The sequence below is a fragment of the Mastacembelus armatus genome, chromosome 18, assembly GCF_900324485.2.
Source record: "Mastacembelus armatus chromosome 18, fMasArm1.2, whole genome shotgun sequence".
In the NCBI taxonomy this organism is placed as follows: domain Eukaryota; kingdom Metazoa; phylum Chordata; class Actinopteri; order Synbranchiformes; family Mastacembelidae; genus Mastacembelus; species Mastacembelus armatus.
The window spans coordinates 16129137-16155003 of record NC_046650.1 but is presented as its reverse complement, the minus strand read 5'-3'; the positions used below and the strand labels follow the sequence as shown (position 1 = coordinate 16155003).

General features: G+C 42.9%; 3 protein-coding genes and 2 long non-coding RNA genes across 5 annotated transcripts; 1 reads left to right on the top strand and 4 right to left on the bottom strand.

The window, feature by feature from the left end:
• Window positions 1-233: 233 nt before the first annotated feature.
• On the bottom strand, window positions 234-6260 carry LOC113141007 (butyrophilin-like protein 2). The gene is made up of 5 exons (XM_026325183.1): window positions 4841-6260; window positions 3131-3185; window positions 2672-3031; window positions 1156-2312; window positions 234-966 (listed from the first exon to the last, which is right to left on the bottom strand). Exons 2-4 carry the CDS (start codon window positions 3177-3179, stop codon window positions 2116-2118), a joined length of 606 nt encoding a protein of 201 aa, XP_026180968.1. The 5' UTR covers window positions 3180-3185; window positions 4841-6260; the 3' UTR covers window positions 234-966; window positions 1156-2115.
• A 1590-nt stretch (window positions 6261-7850) lies between these two features.
• LOC113141172 (programmed cell death 1 ligand 1-like) lies at window positions 7851-9067 on the top strand. Its single transcript, XM_026325427.2, has 3 exons — window positions 7851-7914; window positions 8014-8373; window positions 8619-9067. Exons 1-3 carry the CDS (start codon window positions 7866-7868, stop codon window positions 8771-8773), a joined length of 564 nt encoding a protein of 187 aa, XP_026181212.1. The 5' UTR covers window positions 7851-7865; the 3' UTR covers window positions 8774-9067.
• A 6689-nt stretch (window positions 9068-15756) lies between these two features.
• On the bottom strand, window positions 15757-16669 carry LOC117152762 (uncharacterized). The gene is made up of 4 exons (XR_004463299.1): window positions 16529-16669; window positions 16244-16398; window positions 16004-16164; window positions 15757-15897 (listed from the first exon to the last, which is right to left on the bottom strand). It is a non-coding gene; the product is annotated as an uncharacterized LOC117152762 (long non-coding RNA).
• A 2611-nt stretch (window positions 16670-19280) lies between these two features.
• Window positions 19281-22181, bottom strand: LOC113141101 (butyrophilin-like protein 2). Its single transcript, XM_026325325.1, has 4 exons — window positions 21934-22181; window positions 20689-20743; window positions 20230-20589; window positions 19281-19989 (listed from the first exon to the last, which is right to left on the bottom strand). Exons 2-4 carry the CDS (start codon window positions 20735-20737, stop codon window positions 19817-19819), a joined length of 582 nt encoding a protein of 193 aa, XP_026181110.1. The 5' UTR covers window positions 20738-20743; window positions 21934-22181; the 3' UTR covers window positions 19281-19816.
• Window positions 22182-22910: 729 nt separating this feature from the next.
• LOC113142049 (uncharacterized) lies at window positions 22911-25469 on the bottom strand. The gene is made up of 3 exons (XR_003296904.1): window positions 25192-25469; window positions 23084-23154; window positions 22911-22955 (listed from the first exon to the last, which is right to left on the bottom strand). It is a non-coding gene; the product is annotated as an uncharacterized LOC113142049 (long non-coding RNA).
• Between the last annotated feature and the right edge of the window lie 398 nt (window positions 25470-25867).

The following is a 25867-nucleotide window of genomic DNA, read 5'->3' as shown; positions in this document are numbered from 1 at the left end:
GCCTCTTTTTAATTCTCCTCCAATCACAGTGCGGCAGCAGCGTCTTCAGTGTCTTTATCGGTGTAAATAAAAGTGAAAGTAAAGTCCCACAGATCAGTTTGACCTTGAAATGTAAATCCATCGGATCAGACCGGAAGCTCTCAGGGTATTTTCCATCCACATCCAGACCTGTGGAGCAGACATTTGGTCAGATCACTTGTTCTGTTCTGCTGGAAGCCAACACACATGGAAGATTCAAGATTCAAAGACTTTTATTGTCACTTCAACTACATGAGCAGCAAATACAGAGGAATCAAAAGGCTGTTCCTCCTTAGCAACATAGTCAGAAATAAGCAGCATTAAATAAAGTCAAATAAGAAAATGGAAGAATTAAATAGACAGAGTAAGAAAAATAAGATGCATACACAATGTAAAAATATCAAATATAAGTCAACCTTTGTACAGACTAAATGAAAATATACATATAATCTTGGTTATAGTACAAATACAGCAGTTATGTACAATGTGAGGATTAATGTAAACTAAAGGTCTTGAAAGGTTCAAAGGTCAACAGCAGCAGTTTGACATTAGTGCAAATTAGTGCAGTAATGTCAAACTGCTGCTAGTGCATTAAATAAAGTGCAAACACTGACAGATTAACAGATTTAGTTCATGTAAAGATTTTTGAGTGTGCAGATGTTTTTCCATCATGAACATCCTGGAGTGAACGTGTATCTTCTATATTTACAAATATTTACAATGGACAGTTACTGCACTGACACCAACATTGGTGTTTACTGTGATCTGTTGTCCAGACAAACATGAATCATTGTCCCTCATAGTGATGTCACAGGGACAGAAACTGTCCTTGTGTCTGGGGGTTTTGGCAGACAGTGTTCCTGTAGGACCAACCAGAGGGGCGGAGTCAAACAGTTTGGGACCAGGACGTGAGGGGTCTGTAGAAATGTGCTCTGCCCTCATCTTGACCTGTGTGCAGACGTGGTAAAAGTCCTCACATATTATACTTAAGTAGAAGCAGATACTGTGTGAAAAAAGACTCTGGTAAAAGGAGAAGTACTGACTCCACTGTCAGTGATACACAACACATCTTTTGATAACTCCACAAAACTAAAACATTTTGACACAAAAACAGGAAATTCTTCTTCTTATACTAACCACCCTGTGATGGACTGGTGACCTGTCCAGGGTGTACCCCTGTGTTTCATCCAAAGAGAGCTGGGACAGGCTCCAGCTGATCCCTGGGACCCTGTTTAGGATTAAGATGGATGGATGTTAACAACCTGCATGGTGCTGGTACAGGAAACAAAACACAATGGATTCACCATGAATCATTCTTGGAGCTGACATCATCAAACAGTTCTTCTAAATCCACCCATGGGTGGGATTGTCCAGCTTTTCCAAACCTGCAGCACCACTTCCTGGGTGCCTTTCTTCCTCCATGTGTCACTGCAGGTTTTCTCTCCATCATAACCTGAACACTCCCTGGATTTAACTCTCTAGTTAGTTACGTCTTTTACGTCGTGAGGTTGAAACAGGAAGGAGCCTGTTTGATAATGTGAGGAGGAGAAAGTACAGATATTTGTGTTTAAATGTAGGGAGTAAAAGTAAAAAGTCCTCAGAAGAATAAATACTCAAGTAAAGTACAGATACCTGAAAAATCTACTTAAGTACAGTAATGAAGTATTTGTACTTTGTTACTTCCCACCTCTGGTCAAAGTCAACTCTGCCTTCTACATATAAAAAGAGCGATGAGTGAGGTTTTTCAGACTGACTCTCCCCTGGTCCTGAGCCAGAGTCCTTTCAGACCCAGAGAGACTTTAACCTGGTCTGATCTGTGTCTCTATGTTCTTCACACTTTGACTCAGTCATGTGAGGGTCACAACCAAACTGACTGGTGAAGGACAGAGTCCTGGTTGTCTGCAGAATTTAGGACTTAGGTCTTGATCCAGTGCTCTGATAGAAAAGGGGTACTGTTAGTCCTGATGGCTCCAACCAGACCTGTTTGTTTCCTTCAGGTGATGCAGACAGAGGTGAGAAGCTCAGAGCTCAAACTGTGTGTTCAGGGAAAAGCTGCCTCATGGACCAACAGGGTGAAAGTCTGATCCCTGAGAAACTTCACACCACTGAAGAGGCGTTTACTGAAACATCAGCAGGTTCAGTAAAATAAGGCCTTGAGGTGAAGCAGAGTTTGACCAGTGAAGCTGCTGCGGCTGCTGCTGTCAGTCCCAGTCCAACGTAGAGGCCAATCCTTTCCCGACTCTCTGGTTCTGGACTCTCTGTTGGTCTCTGAGCTTCAGGTTCATCAGCAGCTGCTGTAAAACACACAGAGACTTGTTGATACCTGTTCATGTCCAAATGTAACATCTGGACAGTTTGGACTTGGACCTAATGATGTTTGTTGCCATGTGCAGCATGTGAGTGATATGATGTTAGAAAAATCATCGTAGTAAATCACACAGAGCTCAGAGCCTCAGTCCATCAGGTCCAGTTTATCACCACAGTCTGTCCAACACGGACACACAAGGACACTGTTCAACTGGACTGAACCAACTTACCTGTGACTTTGAGGAGACAGGTGTCAGAATCTGCACCAACATCTGTCTTCACATTATACCAGTACACACCAGAGCCTCAGTCCATCAGGTCCAGTTTATCACCACAACTTACTTACCAGTAATGTTTAGGTGACATTTGCCAGAACTTGCACCATCATCTGTCTTCACATCACACCAGTACAGACCGGAGTCCTCAGTCCTGAGTCTGGACACATGAAGTCTGACTCGTCCTTCTCTGAGGATGTCTTTGTCAAACTGGACTCGTCCTGAAAACTGTTTGTCCTGAGACTCTGGGACCTCAACACCCTCATGTAGATGAAACAGGACTGGGTCTTTGTCCTCAGTTATCAGTTGACAGAAGATGTAAAGTGCTGAGAGAGACATGTGAGCTGTGGTTGTGAAGGTCCAGTCCAGTGTGATGTCGTGGTTCTCCTCTGCCTGATAGGAGCTCTGTGTCACATTCACTACAAATGTTCCTGTTGAGGAGACACAGAGGGAAAGTGACGACCACACACACTCACAACTTGGATTATTTTGGATTTCCAATTGATTTGAGTTAGTGGATAAAAACTGACCCCAGGTAAAGGGGGTCAGGCTGATGAGCAGCAGGATCCAGCAGACCATCTTCTCCTGTCAGAGGAGACAGAGCTGAAGAGTCACAAACATGAAAAACCTGCAGTTTGTTTTTCTCTGAAAACATCCATCCATCATCTAGACCCCCTTAGTCCTAACCAGGGTCCCAGGGATCAGCTGGAGCCTATCCCAGCTCTCTCTGGGTGAAAGGCAGGGGTCCACCCTGGACAGGTCCCCAGTCCATCACAGGGCCACATAGAGACAAACAACCTCACACACTCACACTCACTCCTATGGGCAATTTAGAGTCACCAATCAACCTGACATACATGTTTTTGGACTGTGGGAGGAAACCAGAGTACCTGGAGAAAACCCACACAAGCACAGGGAGAACATGCAAACTCCACACAGAAAGGCCCCTGATGGGTTTCAAACCAGGAACCTTCTTGCTGTGAGGCAACAGAGCTAACCACTAACCCACTGTGCTGCTTTAACAAAGTCAATCATTAGTAATAACTTTATTAGCTCATATAAAATGAGCAGCACCCAGACATTTTAGTGTTCCTAAGACTTTCATCATCCTGATGTTCTAAGTTAGACTCAAGAGTTGGAGGTTTCATTGTTTTTACCAACCAGTACGGTCCAGTTAAGTAACTGTTAGTTAGTTAGTTAACTAGTTATATTTCTATACAATAGTTAACTATCAAATACAATTGATTCATATTTTTGCATTAAAAACACAATCTAAGGAAATACAGGTGTTCTCATTAAATGAATTAACCAGGTACTACTTTAGAAATATTGGCTATTTTAAGGAAAACACACAGAGAAAACGTGTCAGTCATTTTAAAGTCATATGACATTTAAAAGGGGAATTTTTGTTATATAGAATATTCTAATAAAACACCCACACGTTTCACTAAGACACACTGGGGATTTTTTAATTAGTCAGTTTACAGTATGACTCCAGTTAGTTTTCAGTAAGACATATCTTTTCCCATCTATGAGGTGGTTTCTGTCGAAGGTGCAGAATAAGAAGCGAATGCGACTGTTTGTTGTTTCCCACGTCTTTCGTTTCATTTTCAGTCTGAACAGACACTAAAACTAAACTGTGACAGTTTCTTAGGTTTTCCATTGGGGGGTGGTCTCTGGCAGCAGGTTCTGAATGTTCTCAGCTGAGGGTCCAAGCGAGCCGAGCCGATAGTAGGATGTGACGTCAACAGAATGCAGGCCACTGATTGGACAGGTCGTGACATCCCAACAGTCAACGCGCCTTTTGGCGGTCGGTGATAAATGAAAGGACATCCGGACACAGCCTTAGTTTTTCTACTTTATCGTCTTTAGCGAGGCTAATGGCTAATGGCTAATGGAACATGACCTAAACCGGGTCGAGCCGAGTTAGTGCTAAAACTGTGTGATGGAAAAGGTGGAGGAGCCGCTGTGTTCGGGTCACAGCGTTTACACCACAATTACTAAGAAATCGGACTGTTGAAGTCCAACCAGGGCGAACACTTTGGATTCTGGTCTGACTGCTCCGTTCCAGCATAAACCTGCAGACTGATGGACCCGGGACATTTCAGCTTGACTTGATTTTTCCAAGCGCATCTTGATCCAACTTCACACATGTGATGCAGATTTGAAGCCTTTCTGCTGCAGAGTTGCCTCAATACATGATGTCAATGAAGGAGAATGGACACAAACATGTTTCTTACCTTCAAGAACAGCGTTTTCCTCGGCAGCAGACTGGATCAGGTCTCAGCTCAGACCACGTTAAAGTCTCTCTGGGTCCAATAAAGACTCTCTGGATCAGGACCAGGGGAGAGTTTGAGTCTAAAAATCCCCTCATCGCTCTGTTTATATGTAGAAGGCAGAGTTGACTGTGACTCATATAAGAAGTGAATCTGACTCAACCTCCTTCATGCTTCCATGATCAAACACACTGATGTCGAGCAGACACAGGAAACTCAAATCTTATAACTTCTGCCCAACAAAAGAAAAGGAGGATCTTCTGTGTTAATGTCACATATTAAACCATGACTCCAAAGAAACCACATCCAACTGATCACATTCAGCTTTTCAATCTGTTTATGTCTTGTGCTGTTTCCTTCCTCACATTATATGAAGCACTTTGAATTGTCTGTGCACTAAATGTGTTGTAGAAATAAAGTTAAAGTTAAAGGATGTTTTTACCAAGACATTACAAAGTGACTGACATCAACATCAAATAAAAAGGCTCCTCAGCCTCATAAAACTTATGATCATCACTTGTATAATATTTATTCTGCCATAACTAAAGTGAGAACTAAAACAATCAAAGGTTGTCACCAAGTATTTACCATAAGAATATCTATATCATATTAAATAGGACATATTGTCCCCTGGTGTACTTGACTACTCACAGATTTTCCTGGTCAACTAAGGATGGTGGGACTTGTGTCTACTGGGAGCAGAGCTGGTTCCAGTCTGACAGTCAGTCTGTCGCTGACAGAGCTGCCCAGTGTCTCCCTACACCTGCACTGGGTCCAGGGTCCTTCCTAATCTGCTCATCCAGCCTCTTCTTGCCCTCAGTCCAGATGGAGCAGACCACTCCATACAAGAGGGCTGATGCCACTAATGTGTCTAAGAAAGTCCTCAGGTGTGTCCCCTCCACTCCCAAAGACCTCAGACTCCTTTGAGGGTAGAGCTGCCCAGTCCCAGTCCAATCCAGAGGCCGATCCTTCCTTAACTCAGGTTTTTACCACAGCTCTGCCACCTCTTGTTTTCAGGCCCAGATTCACTGAGAGCTCAGCTAAACTGCACCAATATAAGAAGTCACATCTTAAAATCTATTCTAAAACAAACTGGGAGCCAGTGCAAGGAGGCTGAAACAGGACAGATGTGATCTGGTCTCTGATCTGATTAAAAGCCTTTCAGCTGAATTCTGTCCAATCTGAACCCTGATCATGGATTTTAGACTGAGGTAAAGAAACAGGCTGTTGGACTAATGGAGGGGTGAGGAGATAAAAACATGTCAGATGCATGTTAAGAAAAACAGCAGCTTTCATAGAAACTGAAGTTGGATCTGCTTCATCTGTTTTCATTACACACAGGAAACAGCGACCACTCGCTTCTTATTGGCCACAGTCAACTCCACCTTCTACATGTAAACAGAGCAATGAGGGGAGTTTGCAGCCTGACTCTCTACTGGTCCTGAGCCAGAGAGTCTTTATCGGACCCAGAGAGACTTTAACGTGGTCTGAGCTGAGACCTGATCCAGTCTGCTGCCGAGGAAAACGCTGTTCTTGAAGGTAAGAAACATGTTTGTGTCCATTCTCCTCCATTGACATCATGTATTGAGGCAACTCTGCAGCAGAAAGGCTTCAAATCTGCATCACATGTGTGAAGTTGGATCAAGATGCGCTTGGAAAAATCAAGTCAAGCTGAAATGTCCCGGGTCCATCAGTCTGCAGGTTTATGCTGGAACGGAGCAGTCAGACCAGAATCCAAAGCCGTGTTCGCCCTGGTTGGACTTCAACAGTCCGAGCTTCTCCAGAGTCCAGCCTGTGTCTTCATCTCTCATTCAGGAATAAAGTCTGTTTCTGTTCTGGTAAAATTTTCTGACTTGAGAAAGCAGAGGGACGACAGGGACATGTCTGAGGGGAGGTTGGGATGGTACTGAGAGGTGTGGGTTTCTGTACAGACTGTATTGAGAATGTGTAAGTTTTTTGTAATAAACTTTTTCAAAGTTCTGTTTCTGTTCTGGTTCTGTCGCTGCACATCAGTACAATCTGTGATCGGTGGGACTGAAGGTTCAGGTTGGCTCCAAACACAAACACATTAGAGTCACGACCCCTGACCTGTCTCAGTGGAGTCTCTGGGACAAAAGATGGTTTTTCTCCCTGTGACTGGATTTGATTTCATGAAGAAAATGTGTGATTTCTTTATTTGAGAGTGGACAAGGGCAAAACTTCAAATGAACTCAGGCTGTAGAAATACACAGTGGTTTGTGGTGGTTGGGAAGGAAAAGAGCCGTATCTGTAAAGAGGAAACAGAATCTGTGGACTCATCACAAAAAGCTCAGGACAGAAAGACACTTCGGTTTGTGGGGTAGGAAAAGTAAAGTAAGTAAAGACGGAACAGAAACTAAACACACACAAAAAACATCCTCCATGGTCTCATGACAAGAAGCTATGACCAAAATACTGTGTTTGTCCAGCACCAGGGGGCTCTGTAGGTCTGTAGGTCTGTGGGTCTGTAGGTCTGTGGGTCTGAGGGTCTGTGGGTCTGTAGGTCTGTGGGTCTGTGGGTCTGTGGGTCTGCAGGTCTGTAGGTCTGTAGGTGGAGACAATAGAAAAGTCTTCCAAGTGAAGGCTCCATGACACAACCATGAACTGCTTTAGTAATGTGCTTTATAAGCTGTCAGGTCTATTTGTGGAGAAGGTGGTTTTTCCTAAATCCCCATAATGAGGCTGTGTATGCAGGGAGAACATGATCATTGTCAAAGAAAAGCTTCAGTCTGTCTCAGCCTGGAGTCATGTGTGGATCCATTTGGACACTAAATCAGCATCAGAGAGTTTGTGTCCAGAACCACATGAGTGTTAACGCTGTGATAACATTGTTGACTCACATCAACGTCTTTAACAGGAGGAAGAACAGGACCAGCTGTTGGAAGGACTGGATGAAGTCTGACTGGAGATTTTCCTCCTTCTACCTTTGACCTTTGACCTCATGTGTTTCTGTCTCCTCTGACAGGAGAAGATGGTCTGCTGGATCCTGCTGCTCATCAGCCTGACCCCCTTTACCTGGGGTCAGTTTTTATCCACTAACTCAAATCAATTGGAAATCCAAAATAATCCAAGTTGTGAGTGTGTGTGGTCGTCACTTTCCCTCTGTGTCTCCTCAACAGGAACATTTGTAGTGAATGTGACACAGAGCTCCTATCAGGCAGAGGAGAACCACGACATCACACTGGACTGGACCTTCACAACCACAGCTCACATGTCTCTCTCAGCAGTTTACATCTTCTGTCAACTGTTAACTGAGGACAAAGACCCAGTCCTGTTTCATCTACATGAGGGTGTTGAGGTCCCAGAGTCTCAGGACAAACAGTTTTCAGGACGAGTCCAGTTTGACAAAGACGTCCTCAGAGAAGGACGACTCAGACTTCATGTGTCCAGACTCAGGACTGAGGACTCTGGTCTGTACCGGTGTGAAGTGAAGACAGATGATGATGCAGGTTCTGACAAATGTCGCCTCAAAGTCACAGGTAAGTTGGTTCAGTCCAGTTGAACAGTGTCCTTGTGTGTCCCTGTTGGACAGACTGTGGTGATAAACTGGACCTGATGGACTGAGGCTCTGAGCTCTGTGTGATTTACTACGATGATTTTTCTAACATCATATCACTCACATGCTGCACATGGCAACAAACATCATTAGGTCCAAGCCCAAACTGTCCAGATGTTACATTTGGACATGAACAGGTATCAACAAGTCTCTCTGTGTGTTTTACAGCAGCTGCTGATGAACCTGAACCTCTGAGACTAACAGAGAGTCCAGAACCAGAGATTTGGGGCCTCCATATTGGACAGGGTCTGAGAGCAGCAGCAGGTTTTCTGCCTCCCTGTTTTATCCTCTGCTTTGCTTATCTTTTCTTTAAAAACATGTAGTAAAGGAATGAAAACATCTGTGCAGTTGAAACAACAGAACCAGAAACAACACTGGAGGACCCACCAGGAGTCTTTAGACTGACTCAAGACCCGATGATTGAGATGGCAGAGAAAGAGACACCAGGATGGGTAACCTGCAAAAATGATTAAAGAAAAATGTTTTTATTAATGGTCCACCATGATCGGTCAGGTACCACCCAACCCACAAATGCTGTGGTCAAACGAACCAGAACAGTCCAATGAGCTGCTGTCCTTGATTTATGGGCTGGTTGTTGGACAAAACACATTTGCAAATTAAAAATGATAGATTCAGTTGTATCAGCTGTACTGTCTGTAGTTAGTGCTGTACTGACATTGGACATTCTACCACATTTGTGTGGTACTTTTGCTGTACTTGGACTGCACTTTGTACTATGTTTGGGGACATACATTGTACTGACCTGTGCCTTGTTCTAATGTGTTAGTATCATACCAGCACTGAAGATGATCTGTATTAGTTTAGAGTTTGGTTTATGAGGAAGTTTTTCTAAGTCCCTTCCTCAGTGCAAAGCAAATACATTTATGGTAAATAAAGACTCAGACAAAACTCCATTTGAGGTTGTGTGTGCAGTTTATCCAGCAGCAACACACCTGGGGGAGACCTGGACAGGCCAGACACCTGTGCACCTGAGGATCAGTGCAGAGGACACAGCATTTAGCTTCTCGGTCAAGCTAGTGCATGGCATGGCTCACAGTGTGGGAAGAAGCCTGTGGAAACGGGCCTGGGAAGGGATCAGGGACTGGAAGCAGGTGAGGAGGGAAGATCAGGTGACTGGGAATGGAGGGAAAGTCCGGGGACACCTGGAGGCTGGATGGGGAATAACAGTTGGTGGAAACCTCCAAAGAACAACAACATTCGCATGTGTGTCAGTGCAAATGAAGAGTCTCCACATGTGAGACGACCTTCATCCATATTTAATGTTCCAGCTCTGAACATGGAGCGTGTGGCTGTCATGCTGTCGTCCTGCAGCCTTGTTGAGCAAAGTGGAAGCAGCTAAATCCTTCAAAGTAAAAGCCACTGAAGCCAATGATCCGTTTGGCTGTGAACCAAAAGGCTGGTGGATCCAGGCCACCAGGAACAGAGAGTCTGACATTATTTTTAGTTATTTGCTAATCCAACAAAACTAATCTTCTCCCATCACTGTTTGATAGTGCAGACTTCATGCTCTTTAAGCATCATAGAGTAAAATAAAGTCATCAGTCAGTAACACTGACACCGACATATTAATGCACATCTCCATCTTAAATATTTATTCCAACTGTTAGTAAGACCCAAAGCCAAAAAACCCGCCCAAGGCAGGCGGTTGATGCAACCTGGCAGCGTCTCATGTCAGATTCCCCCTGAAGGCATCTCTCTCTGTGGGAAGTCCTTCTAAATCAAACGGTGGCAAGTAAAGTTTTTGTAGAATTATAAACTGGTCTTTGTTCCTAACAAGGGCTCACATGTTCCAACAGACTGGACTAAAAACATCCTTTGGAAAACTCAGGATTTTCATCTTATTGTGTCCATCATGGCTGATTATGGACTGACACGTCTTTAAGCTGCTGTTTGCATTATTCCATCATTAAAGCCTCCAACAGAAACACAGAACATAGAAACACAACTCTGTTAGTGTTTTGATCTTTCTGTGCAACAAACATCTAGACACCTCTGACATCAGCTTCACTCTGCTGCTTTGGGAAAAACCTTTTGGTTCACAGTCTGTGAATGTCTCTGATTTGGCTCTGAACATTATGGACAAACCAAATGATTCAATGATCATTAAATGGGACGTTAGAAACAGTGAAGTGTTTGCTACTTTCTGCTCCAGGACATTTGTGTTAGAATGAGAGGAAGGAAACCAGCAGCATCATCAGAAGAGACACGTTCACCACAGGATGTTGACATTAGGTTGTAGATTCATTATATGTGTTGGCTTCCAGCAGAACAGAACCAGGGATGAGACCGAATGTCTGCTCCACAGGTCTGGATGTGGATGGAAAATACAGTAAAATGATCTGAGAGCTTCCGGTCCGATCAAGTGAATTTACATTTCTGAGTCTGATCTGCAGAGACTGACGGCTGACAGACTTTGGCTGATGTGAACTTTAAATATGACTCAGTAGGAAACTCTATGTTTCAGTCTGGGCACTTTGACAAGACACAAACATAACTTCGTTTAATGAGGCTGGTAAGTCTCATAAAATACCACGAACACCATGAATAAATCTGGGTGTGACTGTAACACAGCAGGTATTTAAAGACAAACCTGCCTGTGAATCAGCTCATGCCAGTGATCAGTGATCAGCTGCTTTAAGACACAAACATTCAGATTTGTGACTTAGTCGTTCACCATCTCACCTGAATCTGTCTCAGGAGTTTAAATGAGTTTTGGTTTAAAGGAGTCGGAGCTCTGAGCTTTTCGGCTCAGGGAAACTTCACATCACTGACGAGGCGTTTACTGACACACCAGCAGGTTCGGTAAAACAAAGACTTTGAGGTGAAGCTGCTGCTGTGAAACACAGATACTGTAGTTCACATTAACAGGAACAGACAGAACAAAGAACCTGCAGCTGACAGAACCTCTTTGTTCCTCTGAGCTGCAGCTTTTTCAACCTTTGTCTAACTTTTATCCAATAATTCGATATTTTCATCAAGACACTAAAAGTCTCCTTTAAAAATAAAGACTGAACAGTTTACGTTTAAAAGGTTTCAGTTCTTGTCCTGTGATCCGACACGTAGACACGTCAGGAGGCTGTGAAATAAGGGCAGGAATCCACAAACCGACTCATTATCTGCTCTGCCCATAAATAACATTGAGTCAGTTCAATCTGCATCTTTGCCAAGATTTGCACTGTGGAGCAGGTTTGGTCTCATCACTTGTTCTATGCTGCTGGAAGCCAAAACACAAGTGAGGTGGCAGCTGTTTCACTTTATAGGAGCAGCAGCAAAAAAAATAAATAAATAAATAAAAACATAAAGTTGTGACTGAAAACAACAACAAGGACTGAAAACTAATAAGTCAATGTCCCATTTGGTCAGCACAGTGTATGAAGCTGTCACAGGGGACAGACTGACAGAAGATCATCACTGTATAATGCACAGGTTTAATACTTAGAGCTGGTGCTGTTTGTCCAGCTTGCAGGTCACTGGCTCAAGGCAGTGAAAAGAACGTGAAACTAAAATTCGGTTTTGAATAACATGAAAACATTTGAACTGGGTAAACCACAGAACCGAAGAACAAGCTTTGACAGGTTTACGCTCATCAATGGGAGTGGTGACTTTGGCTCTAAGGTAAGATCCAGTACATGAACAGACTGTAATCAGACAGTGAACAGACTGTAATCAGACTGTAATAAGACAGAGGACAGTCTCTGTGTGGACCAGGTGTTTCCCACAGGAAGAAGAACAGACAGGACTCTTCCCATTTCTCAGTCAGCTGTGTTTGCTGTGAATCCTGAGGTTTGGACCTTTGCTGTTGGACAGAAGACACAAGGTAACGTCTCCTACACAGACAGACCTGGACTCACTGGGGGTTTTACTGTGTGACCTTATAATGTGGACTCTTCTCATAACTTTGGATGTGGACTCAGTCAACAAGTGCTGTCACAGAGTGAAGCTGATGTCAGAGGTGTCTAGATGTTTGTTGCACAGAAAGATCAAAACACTAACAGAGTTGTGTTTCTATGTTCTGTGTTTCTGTTGGAGGCTTTAATGATGGAATAATGCAAACAGCAGCTTAAAAACATGTCAGTCCATAATCAGCCATGATGGACACAATAAGATGAAAATCCTGAGTTTTCCAAAGGATGTTTTTAGTCCAGTCTGTTGGAACATGTGAGCCCTTGCTAGGAACAAAGACCAGTTTAGGTTTTAAAACAACGTTTCTACTTCTGAGTGAGAGACGATTTAATTCAGCCTCAGTCTGACTCACCTTTATACAGGTGATTTCACAACATGGTTAGAAACGTGTTTCTGTCTTAGAGTGTCCAGACAGGAAGTCCTGATTCAGACCTTCAGTGTACCGCTGTTTGTTGACACAGATGAGACTATGAGAAACCCATCCAAGGTGATGTTTTCCGTCTGATGCAGGACGTTGTGGTTGTTGTTGTTGTGTAGTTACTGAGGAACGAGTGAGTTACTAAACCTAAACCTAAACCTCGGTGGTTTGGTCCAGGAGGAGGACGAAGACAGAGGAGCTCATTTCTCATGGAAAGAGACGGAGAGTTGGAGCTTCAGGGCAAAATAAAGACAAATAGAAATAATATGTGTTTTTGCACAAACCTACTCACAGAGCTGATGTTAGTGAGCACAGGAAAAGCTGCACAGTTGATGCTCGTCTGTTTGTTCACACAAACACTCTGGTCTGATCCAACCTGGTTAAATGTGTTCATGTTTGATTGGGTTCTTTTACTCTAATTAGTGTTCCAGTTGAAAAGTTGTCTCTCTGACATGTGAGGACACAGTCCGGTCTTGCTGCTTTACATCTTCCGTGATATCTGATGACAGCTCATAGTTGTTGTGTAAAAGAAAAACCAGAAATGCAAATTCTATTTACATATTTACTGTAGTTATATCAGACCTGTCACACTTTGTTTCTGTCATCACACCTGACTCCTCCCTCATGACTGTCAGACAATAACAGGCACCACAGTCTTTGGATTCCACAGGTCCTGTATTTTTTAATCCAGAAGTTCAGTGTCCACAGTTGTGAAAATATCAAAGTAAAGTTTCTCAGAGCTGCAGCTCAGAGGGAGAAACAGGCTCTGTCATTAAAACATGAGGAGCAGCTGCAGGTTCATTGTCTCCTTTAGAGCAGAGTGAGCAGCTTTGACTGACTTTGAAACAGAGATCAGCTTTTCTGAAGTTAACTACAGAATATTTCTGCTTCCTTTGACCTTTGACCTCATGGGTTTGTGTCTCCTCTGACAGGAGAAGATGGTCTGCTGGATCCTGCTGCTCATCAGCCTGACCCCCTTTACCTGGGGTCAGTTTTTATCCACTAACTCAAATCAATTGGAAATCCAAAATAATCCAAGTTGTGAGTGTGTGTGGTCGTCACTTTCCCTCTGTGTCTCCTCAACAGGAACATTTGTAGTGAATGTGACACAGAGCTCCTATCAGGCAGAGGAGAACCACGACATCACACTGGACTGGACCTTCACAACCACAGCTCACATGTCTCTCTCAGCACTTTACATTGTCTGTCAACTGTTAAGTGAGGACAAAGACCCAGTCCTGTTTCATCTACATGAGGGTGTTGAGGTCCCAGAGTCTCAGGACAAACAGTTTTTAGGACGAGTCCAGTTTGACAAAGACGTCCTCAGAGAAGGACGAGTCAGACTTCATGTGTCCAGACTCAGGACTGAGGACTCTGGTCTGTACCTGTGTGACGTGAAGACAAATGATGGTGCAGACTATGACAGCTGTCTCCTCAAAGTCACAGGTAAGTTGGTTCAGTGAAACTTTCCTCACAGATTCATTTCAGCAGCTTTTTGCTAAATAAGAATCAGAGAAGAAAAGTATTGTGGAAACTACAATCCTTCCTGCTCTGCCTGAACTGAACTGATTCACGTCCTTGCAGAAAAGTTGTTTCTTCACATGAAAGACACAGATTTGATTTGTCTCTTTACAGCAGCGAGGGACTGGTCTGAACCTGAGAGAGAACCTGAGAGACCAGACGCAGCAGGTTGGAGATGGATCGTCCTCATCTGTGGACTGGGACTGACTCTGTGTTACATATTAATGAAGCCTCCATCTAAAAAACAGTCTGCTGCTGCCAGTCCAGAAATAACTTTATAACTTTGAATTTGGAAACAGATCAGCACTTAGCCAGCAGCTGTGCAAATGTTTGTTTTGTCTGTTTCTTCTTATTTTAAATTAATTTGTGAATCAAGACAAAAGTCTGCTTCATAAAGAGCTTTGGTTTTTGACTATAGGAAAAGATATTTCTTCTCCTTCATGTTGATGCACTAAAAAGTCAAACAAAGATTGTTCCCAAGTCCTAAATCTCAGAGTCCAAGTCTCAAGTCACTGTGTGGGACTGAAGCTCAACTTCCCTGATGAAAGACTCAAGTCAAAGATCAAGATTTCAGAGGAAACACATGAACTCAGCTGTTTATCAGAGAAGAGGGGTCCAGTTAGACCATCAGCTCCACTGACAGGACTGTTCTGGTGCCACCTGCTGGTGGATTTTGGGAACAGCTCCACAGGGAACAGCTCACACTGGTTTGTTTCAGTCTCTAATGAGAAATGATCCAGTGAATTATACTGTGCAACATCAAGATAAGGAAGGTGACAAATGCAGCCTGGATGACCAGAGGATTCAAGAAATCAAAGGTTAAAATGCAGCTGATGTTTGTGCTGCACTTTTTGCTCAACTGATGAATCCTCAAACTTCTACTGACTGATTTTCAGAATCCAAGACCCAACTTCAAACAGTGGAACTAAACTCACTTCATCCACTTCCTTCTTGGAGCCAAGAGCTGAACTACAAATGGTCTTGTGGAGATCAACGGTCAATAAGAACCTACGAGTGTGGGACAGAAACGTGAGCCAAAGAAAAACTGAACTTCTGAACTGAAGTTAGATGTCAGTCTCGTTCAATGAACGCTGACTAAGCGCAGATCGAGCTGCGACTTGATTCGTTTCACAGTCATAACTACATGAAGCTGGGTTAGGGTTAGGGTTGTCAGTATCCTTGTCAGTATCCACTGACGACCCAGAGACTGAACCCTCAGGTACAACCCACATTGGATTTCTATCAGAATTTGGGTGATGATCAACAACAAAACTCCTCTTAACATTACAACATACTAACTGCCTGTTTGGACAATCCCAGTCTGACCATGTCCAAACTTCCCTAGTAATCACTCTCCACTTCATACAAGGAGCAAATCATTATCAAAGTCTGATCTGGGCTGCAGATGCTCATCTGGAAGACTAGTTCAGATGTTAGTAACTAGGCTGCTGACTTTCTAGGACACGAGACAGATACAAAGACAACAGACTCTACAATACTTCCCTTATGACTGTGTCTGGAGGCCTGACCATGATCCAGGGCCAGAACATGGTGGTGGGACGGTTAGTGGCTAAACTGCTCCCCCTGCAGGACATCAGAGAAACAGGCAGAGCCATAGTGGTGTTAAAGAGCCAGTGCTTGTTGAGCCCAGGTTCTTCAGTCAAGGAAACCATCTAAAGGACAAGCTCACCTTTGTCCACGAGTCTTCAGGGCCCTTATGGAGCCACACGTTGCAGACCCGATGTCTGGTCTTGGTCCGACGTGGTTTTAAGGAGGCACTTTGAGCCTGAAGGCCTTGAAGCTCAGTCCGCCATGCGGCCACGCTGCTCTGCGTGTTGGGGCGTCACGCACCTGTAGCAGGTGCAGACAAACAATGAGGGAGGGTCGCACCAACAAAGTGTCTTTGCTAAAGAAACGCTCGGTGTCTCACCTTTGCCGGACTCTGGGTCCCTGGTCCTGCAGACACAGCTCTGTTCAGGTGAATAATGATCAGATCCCATTCAGCCTGAAGCCACGAGGCTTTGTCAGGACGACCCCTCACGTGCAGTTCTCCAACTCAGCCAGCAGGTGTCGCTCTTCTATAAACTATGATCAGGTTGTTCAATGAAAACTAATGATTTGACTTCCTGCCATAAATCCACAGGTTGGACCGTCTCTCTCTCTGTCTGGATATTTCCAGGCTGTTATGGTCTAAACCAAAAAACACATGACCCACCTCTGCACAGCTGGAAGGATTTTGTGTGGATCAGCTGAACCGACACTTCATCATCTTCCTCTGCTGAGTGATAAGACGAAGCAAGAATCAAGTGTCTTTACCCAAACACAAAAGGACCTTTGTGTGCTGGGAAACAGAAAGTATTTGTTGAAGGACCAATACATGGACTGCTTTAAAATGCTGACCTAGTCAAATCATGAAGGTGACTTATATATAGTTCACAAGTTAAACATGTTTCTGAGCAAAAACAGGAAACACTTCTATTTCAGGGCTGTTGTTAAATAAGTGTTGTTAGTTCATACTTGTTCTTCATCGTTCCAATAAAACGTCTTCCAGTTTTGTGGAACTGTTGCTTTAAAAGCAGTTTAACTTCTATAACCCATGAGCTGTTTTACCTTTGAAGACCCTTAATTCTCATCACTACTTAACACTTAGCATCCAATAGTCAACATTACCCTGAAGGTTGGATTCTGTCATCTCATGACTAGGTGCTGCTAAATCTTTCACATTTTACACATTGCATCTGTAAAATAATATGAAACCAGGCAGAGGAAAGACGAGTGGATCCATCACTCACATTTTAATATAAAAATGTAACGACACTTTTTACCTCTGAGCATTTCAGACCAGTGAACTAAACACTAGTGACTTACACATGAGCAAAGAAACACAGTCAACAGTCAGTTAGCTGAGCTAGCTTAGCTGGAAACTCGAATTCAGGCTCCAGATTCTGGTGCAGTTTTATTGGTTAAAATGTCCCTGAAGGTCCCGCCCTGTTTAAAATCTCCTCCAATCACAGCGCGTCACCAGCGTCTTCAGTGTCTTTATCGGTGTAAATGAAAGTGAAAGTAAAGTCCCACAGATCAGTTTGAGCTTGAAATGTAAATCCATCGGATCAGACCGGAAGCTCTCAGAGTATTTTCCATCCACATCCAGACCTGTGGAGCAGACATTTGGTCAGATCACTTGTTCTGTTCTGCTGGAAGCCAACACACATGGAAGATTCAAGATCCAAAGACTTTTATTGTCACTTCAACTAACTACATGAGCAGCAAATACAGAGGAATCAAAAGGCTGTTCCTCCTTAGCAACATAGTCAAAAATAAGCAGCATTAACTCATGTTTAACAACATAATGAATTCTTCCTTTTGTTTTTACTCATTTTACCACGAATTTAAAATTAAGAGTTTCAGCAAATTAGCTAATTTTTCTTTTCCATGACCTGAGATAAAATTCAACGATTATTCCACCGTAGAGGGAACAAATCACCGTGGAACAGGAAACAAGGTGGTTCTAGCATTAATAAGCAACAAATACACGCTTGTCATTAGCAGGCTACGGTTTTAGCTAACCGCTAGCATGTTGCTTCCACTTCCGGTAGTTTCATCAGTAACCACATATAAACATTAGCTACTAGCCTAGCTTCAAATAAACTCACCGAGATGGTGAACTAACACAACACAGCGAAAGATACTTGGAATATCTAGATTTGACCGATAGAAAAGTTAGTACCAACCAACGAGACTAAACAGGATGTCACGTTAACGTAGAGGAACAACACTTCCTCTTTTCAAAATAAAAATACATGTCTACATAAAACGAAGAGAATAAGGCTCCTTTCTCTAAGTTACTATGTAAAGTTATAATATATATGCAGTCTTAGTTATAGTACAAATACAGCAGTTATGTACAATGTGAGGATGAATATAAACAAAAGGCCTTGAAAGGTTCAAAGGTCAACAGCAGCAGTTTGACATTAGTGCAAATTGGCATAAAGTGCAAACACTGACAGATTAACAGATTTAGTTCATGTAAAGATTTTTGAGTGTGCAGATGTTTTTCCATCATGAACATCCTGGAGTGAACGTGTATCTTCTATATTTACAAATATTTACAATGGACAGTTACTGCACTGACACCAACATTGGTGTTTACTGTGATCTGTTGTCCAGACAAACATGAATCATTGTCCCTCATAGTGATGTCACAGGGACAGAAACTGTCCTTGTGTCCGGGGGTTTTGACAGACAGTGTCCTGTAGGACCAACCAGAGGGGCGGAGTCAAACAGTTTGGGACCAGGACGTGAGGGGTCTGTAGAAATGTGCTCTGCCCTCATCTTGACCCGTGTGCAGACGTGGTAAAAGTCCTCACATATTATACTTAAGTAGAAGCAGATACTGTGTGAAAAAAGACTCTGGTAAAAGGAGAAGTACTGACTCCACTGTCAGTGATACACAACACATCTTTTGATAACTCCACAAAACTAAAACATTTTGACACAAAAACAGGAAATTCTTCTTCTTATATTAACCACCCTGTGATGGACTGGTGACCTGTCCAGGGTGTACCCCTGTCTTTCACTCAAAGAGAGCTGGGATAGGCTCCAGCAGATCCCTGGGACCCTGTTTAGGATTAAGATGGATGGATGTTAACAACCTGCACGGTGCTGGTTCAGGAAACAAAACAACATATTCACCATGATTCATTCTTGGAGCCGACAACATCGAACAGTTCTTCTAAATCCACCCATGGGTGGGAATGTCCAGCTTTTCCAAACCTGCTGCACCACTTCCTGGGTCCCTTTCTTCCTCCATGTGTCACTGCAGGTTTTCTCTCCATCATAACCTGAACACTCCCTGGATTTAACTCTCTAGTTAGTTACGTCTTTTACGTCGTGAGGTTGAAACAGGAAGGAGCCTGTTTGATAATGTGAGGAGGAGAAAGTACAGATATTTTTGTTTAAATGTAGGGAGTAAAAGTAAAAAGTCCTCAGAAGAATAAATACTCAAGTAAAGTACAGATACCTGAAAAATCTACTTAAGTACAGTAATGAAGTATTTGTACTTCGTTATTTCCCACCTCTGGCCAAAGTCAACTCTGCCTTCTACATATAAAAAGAGCGATGAGAAGTTTTTCAGACTGACTCTCCCCTGGTCCTGAGCCAGAGTCCTTTCAGACCCAGAGAGACTTTAACCGGGTCTGATCTGTGTCTCTATGGTCTTCACACTTTGACTCAGTCATGTGAGGGTCACAACCAAACTGACTGGTGAAGGACAGAGTCCTGGTTGTCTGCAGGATTTAGGACTTTGGTCTTGATCCAGTGCTCTGATAGAAAAGGGGTACTGTAAGTCCTGATGGCTCCAACCAGACCTGTTTGTTAACTTCAGGTGATGCAGACAAAGCTGAGAAGCTCAGAGCTCAGACTGTGTGTTCAGGGAAAAGCTGCCTCATGGACCAACAGGGTCAAAGTCTGATCTCTGAGAAACTTTACACCACTGAAGAGGCGTTTACTGACACATCAGCAGGTTCAGTAAAATACTTGAGGTGAAGCAGAGTTTGACCAGTAAAGTGACAACTGCTGCTGCCGTCAGTCCCAGTCCAACGTAGGGACCGATCCTTCCCCAACTCTCTGGTTCTGGACTCTCTTTTGGTCTCTGAGGTTCAGGTTCATCAGCAGCTGCTGTAAAACACACAGAGATACTTGTTGATACCTGTTCATGTCCAAATGTAACATCTGGACAGTTTGGGCTTGGACCTAATGATGTTTGTTGCCATGTGCAGCATGTGTGTGATATGATGTTAGAAAAATCATCGTAGTAAATCACACAGAGCTCAGAGCCTCAGTCCATCAGGTCCAGTTTATCAGTCTGTCCAACACGGACACACAAGGACACTGTTCAACTGGACTGAACCAACTTACCTGTGACTTTGAGGCGACAGGTGTTATAGTCTGCACCATCATCTGTCTTCACATCACACCAGTACAGACCAGAGTCCTCAGTCCTGAGTCTGGACACATGAAGTCTGACTCGTCCTTCTCTGAGGACGTCTTTGTCAAACTGGACTCGTCCTGAAAACCGTTTGTCCTGAGACTCTGGGACCTCAACACCCTCACATAGATGAAACAGGACTGGGACTTTGTCCTCAGTTAACAGTTGACAGAAGATGGAAACTGCTGAGCGAGACATGTGAGCTGGGGTTGTGAAGGTCCAGTCCAGTGTGATGTCGTGGTTCTCCTCTGCCTGATAGGAGCTCTGTGTCACATTCACTACAAATGTTCCTGTTGAGGAGACACAGAGGGAAAGTGACGACCACACACACTCACAACTTGGATTATTTTGGATTTCCAATTGATTTGAGTTAGTGGATAAAAACTGACCCCAGGTAAAGGGGGTCAGGCTGATGAGCAGCAGGATCCAGCAGACCATCTTCTCCTGTCAGAGGAGACAGAGCTGAAGAGTCACAAACATGAAAAACCTGCAGTTTGTTTTTCTCTGAAAACATCCATCCATCATCTAGACCCCCTTATTCCTAACCAGGGTCCCAGGGACCTGCTGGAGCCTATCCCAGCTCTCTCTGGGTGAAAGGCAGGGGTCCACCCTGGACAGGTCCCCAGTCCATCACAGGGCCACATAGAGACAAACAACCTCACACACTCACACTCACTCCTATGGGCAATTTAGAGTCACCAATCAACCTGACATACATGTTTTTGGACTGTGGGAGGAAACCAGAGTACCTGGAGAAAACCCACACAAGCACAGGGAGAACATGCAGACTCCACACAGAAAGGCCCTGATGGGTTTCAAACCAGGAACCTTCTTGCTGTGAGGCAACAGAGCTAACCACCAACCCACTGTGCTGCTTTAACAAAGTCAATCATTAGTAATAACTTTATTACCTCATATAAAATGAGCAGCACCCAGACATTTTAGTGTTCCTAAGACTTTCATCATCCTGATGTTCTAAGTTAGACTCAAGAGTTAATTAGTTAACTAATAGTTAATTAACACTGTTATAAATAAATGTCTGCCTTTTTAAAGCCACGATGATATTATTGACATATGAAAAAGATTTTTTGTTAAACAGAGTATTAAACTATTAACTAAACTATTAACTAAACTGTGACAGTTTCTTAGGTTTTCCATTGGGGGGTGGTCTCTGGCAGCAGGTTCTGAATGTTCTCAGCTGAGGGTCCAAGCGAGCCGAGCCGATAGTAGGATGTGACGTCAACAGAATGCAGGCCACTGATTGGACAGGTCGTGACATCACTAGAGCGTCACATCTGATAACCAGACCCGACTTTTTGCCGGTTGCTAAAACTGTGTGATGGAAAAGGTGGAGGAGCCGCTGTGTTCGGGTCACAGCGTTTACACCACAATTACTAAGAAATCGGACTGTTGAAGTCCAACCAGGGTGAACACTTTGGATTCTGGTCTGACTGCCCCGTTCCAGCATAAACCTGCAGACTGACGGACCCGGGACATTTCAGCTTGACTTGATTTTTCCAAGCGCATCTTGATCCAACTTCACACATGTGATGCAGATTTGAAGCCTTTCTGCTGCAGAGTTGCCTCAATACATGATGTCAATGAAGGAGAATGGACACAAACATGTTTCTTACCTTCAAGAACAGCGTTTTCCTCGGCAGCAGACTGGATCAGGTCTCAGCTCAGACCACGTTAAAGTCTCTCTGGGTCCGATAAAGTCTCTCTGGATCAGGTCTCAGCTCAGACCACGTTAAAGTCTCTCTGGGTCTGAAACGACTTTAGTAACTCACTCGTTCCTCAGTAACTACACAATAACAATAACAACAACGTCCTGCATCAGACAGGAAACATCACCTTAGTCCCATCTGTGTCTGGTCTGACAGCTGAGAAGACTTTGTCTGCGCAGCAATAACGGAGGTTGTTTTTATTTCCTCTTACTAAGTCAGTATAGTCGAACTAAGGAACGCCCTTATTGTTTCTGGTTATGCTGCTTTGTCGAAAAATGCTACCGCAGCGCGAATCGTTAGCGGACTCTGTCGAGTCGCACCACCCTATCGAAAAATGCTACCCCAGTAATATTAACTAAATGGGCAGGGGTAGCATGATTTGACAGTCCATGCTTATATTTTACCACAGGTAGCATGATTTGACAGACATTTTACCCTATCGAATCATGCTACTTGTGGTAAAATCTAATTATATAGTTCATGTAGTTAATATTACAGGGGTAATATTGACAGTGATTTGACAGTTCATGCTACCTGTGGTAAAATATAAGATTTGACATAATTTGACAGTCCATTTACCCTACCGAATTATGCTCTTAGTACAAATTTCACTTCGTCTTTAACTAACACTCACTCCATCTGAACTGTAAGAATTTTGGGAGCATGTTTTAAATATTCACTACTTAATAAAACCTGTGTAATAGTCTTTGAAAATTATTTATAGGAAATATGTCAATCAATAGCAGAACAGCTTTGGACACAAAAGAAAACAATTTTGAAGACAGTCTGAATCTGGCACAACTGTACATTTATTTATATATATATTATATACACATTTATTTTTATATACAAAGATATGGTGCACCACTGTCTTTGTGATATTGGGCCCATTCAAAATGTGTCCAACCATTACAGGAATCACACTGCACCTGAAACCAAATCAATAAAAAGGCATGAAGTACAAAAGACTCCACAATGATCTAAATTCTATGGTAATACACACACACATTTGTGAGTAAATTGATCATACAAAACACAAATGTTTATGTTACTTTACCATTTCAATGATGCTCTTGTCAGGATCATCTTCAAGTGAGGCTCACACCAGGCAGTAATCATCTGCATTCCCTAAAACAATGTTTTCATAAGGTTTTAAACAGAAGCAACTTCACTTATTCCATATTAGTAAATAAATGTCACACTGCTCATATTTAGGTTTGTAGTAATAACACAAATATGTTTCATCAAGTATTTATACACACATTTAGTATACATAGTATACATTTAGTATACATCTTGCTGAGACACTAGTTACATCTGAATGTATTTCAGGTTCTCATCCTTTACTGTGAATGTGGAGGCACCTCCTAAGATTTAATGTTATACCCAGATGTGTGTATGTTCCCAGAGAGATGGAGTCGTACAATTCGTCCCAGCTGTTCTCCACAGCTATGCAGAGAGACGGATTAACTTTATGACACAGCAGTGTGTTTATTGTCATTACACGATACATATCTCGTTATAACAAGAAAAGTATTGACAAGGCAAACTGCTTAAATAGCTGAGATGACGATAACAAGAAAAGAACCTACAGAGGAAATAGGTTAAATATACTGAGCAGTTGGTAAGTTTGTTTCTCCTCATTTAACAGTAACAAATATGATCGACTTAATCAAGACAAAGTAAGGAACAAATAGCTGCACTGGCTAAGGAATGAAGAGCACACAGTTTTTAATGACGTGTTTAACTTTTAAATTAAAAATGGTCTTAAAATGTGCAGCAACAAACGCATTTATAACGAGAGACGCTTGTTTAAAGATGACACTCGCTGCACGTTAATATCAGCTAATTCCTTATTGCTGAAAATGTACATACAAATATTTCCATGTTTACAGGTCAAAGTGAGGAATAAGAAAGTTTAAATAAAACTTACCACCAGCCAAAATCTTTGCGAAATGACTTTCCACAGCAAGGTACCATGGATTTATAGGCGTGGAAAAGCCGAACCAGATATCGACTGGTCTGACTCGCAAGGTAGGATACCTCGGAAGATAAAGATAAAGACTCTCTGGCTCAGGACCAGGGGAGAGTTTGAGTCTAAAAATCCTCTCATCGCTCTGTTTATATGTAGAAGGCAGAGTTGACTGTGACTCATATAAGAAGTGAATCTGACTCAAACTCCTTAAGGCTTCTGTGGTCTCACACTGATGTCGAGCAGACACAGGAAACTCTTATCTTATAACTTCTGCCCAACAAAAGAAAAGGAGGATCTTCTGTGTTAATGTCTCATATTAAACCATGACCCAAGGAAACCACATCCAACTGATCACATTCAGATTTTCAATCTGTTTATGTCTTGTGCTGTTTCCTTCCTCACATTATATGAAGCACTTTGAATTGTCTGTGCACTAAATGTGTTGTAGAAATAAAGTTCACTTAGAAAAGTAAATATTTGTAATAATGTTTTAACCTTCACTGTTTGCAGGAATGTATTTCTGCCACAAGGTGGCGCCCTGCGACATACAAGAAAAAAACCCTCAGGACTCAGGAGTTATAATTTTAGAAAAGTAATACCTATCAGTACTGAGTCTATTTTCCTAATACTGCAATAATCACTGGTGATTTTTAAAATAAATATAACTATATGGTCATTTGTCCAGCCAGCCTGTCCTGACTGGTTGTCAGCCAAGCAGCTAATTGTGGTTTCACAAGGCCTTTAGGGACCCCACTGAGTCTAGGTCACCAGTGTTTTGTTCTCAAAGTCCAAAACAATTAGCCTATTTTCAGATGTGATTCCTATCATCAGCACCATAAGTAGGTTTATGCAAAACCCTCTCAGTAACGGTGTTTGGTTGATTTGGGCCCACGGCACCAAGAAGATATTATTTCTATTTGTTTTTATTTTGCCCTGAAGCTCCAACTCTGTCACTTTCCATGAGGAATGAGCTCCTCTGTCTTCGTCCTCCTCCAGGACCAAACTACCGACCACAGCCTCATATGTGCATGGGCTGACAGCTGAGACAGCTGAGGAGCAAAGTGGGAGTCTCTATTTATAACCAAACAGATTGTCACCCCCAGTATCAACGCTTAACCCTTTTTACCAGTCCTTCCTGGTAGTGCAGCATTGGGAGTGTTAAATTTGTGTAAATTTACGTTTTTACTTACGGTTTCATTGGAGATGGACTGAATAAACCAGGTGAGTCCAGTCCGACAGTGTTGGATCTTGTCTGGTTTGGTCTCTGAGACTATGAGAAACCCATCCAAGGTGATGTTTTCCGTCTGATGCAGGACGTTGTGGTTGTTGTTGTTGTGTAGTTACTGAGGAACGAGTGAGTTACTAAATGGTTAATGAGTAATTCTCTAATCAGTCTGGGACTAGAATATATCCTGGGAGATAATGATGTAGTGACTGAAAATAGAAAACCTATTTCTCAAGATGAGAACAATACATTATGATAATTATGGAGAACTAGAATATGCAATTACGGTTCCTATTATTGAAAGTGAAAGTGACTTAACAGGATGACTCTGGTGGTGAGGAAGATGAAGAGGACAAGGGCAGAGCAGAGGACCAATGGTGGAAGTTGAAAAAGGAAGAGTGTTGTGTGGCTTTCACGGAGGAGCTGAAACAGGCTCTGGGAGGTCAGGAGGTTCTTCCAGATGACTGGACAGCTACAGCTAAAGTGATCAGGGAGACAGGTAGGAGGGTACTTGGTGTGTCATCTGGAAGGAGGAAAGCAGATAAGGAGACTTGGTGGTGGAATCAGGAAGTTCAGGAGTGTGTTAAGAGGAAAAGGTTAGCTAAGAAGAAGTGGGACACTGAGAGGACAGAAGAGAACAG